General features: G+C 51.5%; 1 protein-coding gene across 1 annotated transcript in view; it reads left to right on the top strand.

The window, feature by feature from the left end:
• Window positions 1-422: 422 nt before the first annotated feature.
• Window positions 423-2,499, top strand: part of LOC105512363 (pepsin A-4-like) — a 9,780-nt gene continuing 7,703 nt past the window's right edge. Inside the window, exons 1-2 of the mRNA XM_011942794.1 lie at window positions 423-470; window positions 947-1,118. Coding sequence (XP_011798184.1) covers window positions 423-470; window positions 947-1,118 — 220 coding nt within the window. The remainder of the gene's footprint in view (window positions 471-946; window positions 1,119-2,499) is intronic.

Genomic DNA, 2,499 nt, shown 5'->3' with positions numbered 1-2,499 from the left:
AGGAAGGAAGGAAGGAAGGAAGGAAAGAAGGGAGGGAGGGAGGGACGGAGCAAGGAAGGAAGGAAGCAAGGAAGGAAGGAAGGAAGGGGAAGGGGAGCAAAAGAAAAGAAAAATTAAGCCTCGATGCCATTGCTTCTCTCTCCCTCTGCGGGTCCACCCCCATGGCACCCTCCCACCCCCGCCCTTGCCGGCAATGGCACAAAGTTACAATGGAAAGTGCCTCCACTGGAACAGTCTCAGAACGTGACTCAGGGCAGTGACAATCTTATCAGGAGCTTTTCTGTTTGGGATCAGGGGAACCAGTGACTTTCCGAGAGGCCGATAAGGCAGGACCCAAGTTGTATATAAGGGGCAGCTCATGCTGCTGCTCTGCACCTTTCTCCCGTCTTACTTCTCCCTGGAGTTGGGTCCCCGGAAGAACCATGAAGTGGCTGCTGCTGCTGGGTCTGGTGGCGCTCTCTGAGTGCATCATCTACAAGTGAGTCCAGGTGGCATGGGTGTGAAGACGGCTGCCTCCCACATCACCTTTCTTTCCTCCCGTGTCTTCCTTCTTCCCTGTTTTCTCTCTCTATCTTCGGCTATCTCATCCCCCTTTTCTGCCTCTCTCTCCGTCCTTTGGGAGGCAGCTCTGCAGACCTGGTTAAAACTCAGGCCCAGACTCGGTCTGGTTCCCAGCTCCACACCTTAACTTCTTTGCATTACACGGAAGTGGGAGCATCTCCCTTCCTTCCTTCTTCCTCTCTTAGACCAGCTGGTTAAGAGTCCAGCCTGGGTTTGGTTCCAGCTCCACCATTAGGCAGCTTAACTTCTTACCATTATTGCGCACAAGTGGGAGCGTCTCCCTTCCTTCCTTCTTCCTCTCTTAGACCAGCTTCCCTTCCCTTCTGGGGCTGCCATAGCACCCGGTGAGCAGAATCCTTGCCTAATCCCTCTTCCTCCTCCAAACCACAAGGTCCCCCTCATCAAAAAGAAGTCCTTGAGGCGCAACCTGTCCGAGCATGGCCTGCTGAAGGACTTCCTGAAGAAGCACAACCTCAACCCAGCCAGGAAGTATTTCCCCCAGCGGGAGGCGCCCAACCTGATACACGAACAGCCCCTGGAGAACTACCTGGATGTGAGTGTGTGGGCAAGCGGCGGGGCCGGCTCTGAGGACTTGGCTGGCAGGAAAGAGAGTTTCCCTGGGGTCTTCGAAGATGGGCCGGGGCTCTGAGGCTCCAGGCAGTGACCCAGGGTCTGCCCCCTAGGTGTCAGTTCCTTCCCTGGGCAGGCAGGAAAGCTCACACTCAGAGCTGTTGCTTTTTGTTCATTCATTCCTTCCTTCACTCGTTCATGCAATGTTTATTTCTTCTGAGTGCCTCCTTACATGTCAGGGCCCGTGCTGGGCTCAGGGGGAAACAGCGGTGAGCAAAGTCATAGCCAAGGAGAGAAAGACAGTAATCAAGGAGTCCTGCAAACCAATGAAAAGAACAGGCCGCAGGAGGACTACAGAGTGAAGGTGTCACACTGCGAGAGTCTGCCACTTGGGCAGGGAGCCTCCCTGGAGCCATGCAGGAAGAGTGGGAACTTCCAAGAAAAGAAGACAGAACTCCGCAGAGCCTGATCACTTGTGCCGAACCCTGTGCAGGCGGGAGCACAGGGTATCTGAAGGAGAGCCGAGAGGGAGGGAAGAAGGTGCTGCAGACTGCCGCCCGAGGAGCCGAGTGGTGGGCAGAGAGAGGCTCCATCCTAACTGCCACTGATTTATCTCAAACAGGGGGTGACAAAATCAGATCCGAGCTTCAGAAAGATCACTCGGACTTTATTATTTGACACCCGATAGTAAACACCCTGCCTTCCCACAGATATCGTATGTTCCCTCTGTGCCTGGCACAGGGCAGAGGGCACAGAGCAGTGATGCCTGTGGTTCAGAGATTGGCCTCTGCCATCCAGCAGACCTGGTGCAAATGTCGGTTCTAGCGCCTCTAAGCCACAGGACCTTGGCCAAGACATTTAAATCCTCTGAGCCTGTTTCTTGGTCTGGAAAACAGAACCACTAATATCTACCAACAGAGGTTGTTGCCAGGAATTAACGCAATCATGTTTTCTGGAGTGCTTAGCATGGGGTCTGGCAGGCCCTTGGTAAGAGGCTTAGTTAGCGCATTTATTTAGTTAACAAATAGTTAACAAATATTGGCACCTCTCTATGTGCCAGAGGCTATGCAAGTTGCCAAAACGATAGTGAATAAACAAAGTTCCTAGAGCTTATATTCTAAAGAGGATGACAGATAAACAAGCATATAAGATAATTTCAGGTAATGATGAGGGCCATGACAAATTAATTAATTGGACTATGAGGAAAAAGAAGATAGAGAGGGAGCAAATTTAGATAAAGTGGTCACAGAAGGACTGTTGGCAGAGGGGACATTTGACTAGAGACCTGAATGATTGATTTTTGAAAAAAAGATCAGCCAAAGAAAGATCTAGAATAAACATTTTCCTAGCACAAGGAATAGCCAGTGC

Source organism: Colobus angolensis, unplaced genomic scaffold, assembly GCF_000951035.1.
Source record: "Colobus angolensis palliatus isolate OR3802 unplaced genomic scaffold, Cang.pa_1.0 Scaffold21, whole genome shotgun sequence".
Taxonomy (NCBI): Eukaryota; Metazoa; Chordata; class Mammalia; order Primates; family Cercopithecidae; genus Colobus; species Colobus angolensis.
This window is presented reverse-complemented; position numbering and strand designations above follow the sequence as displayed.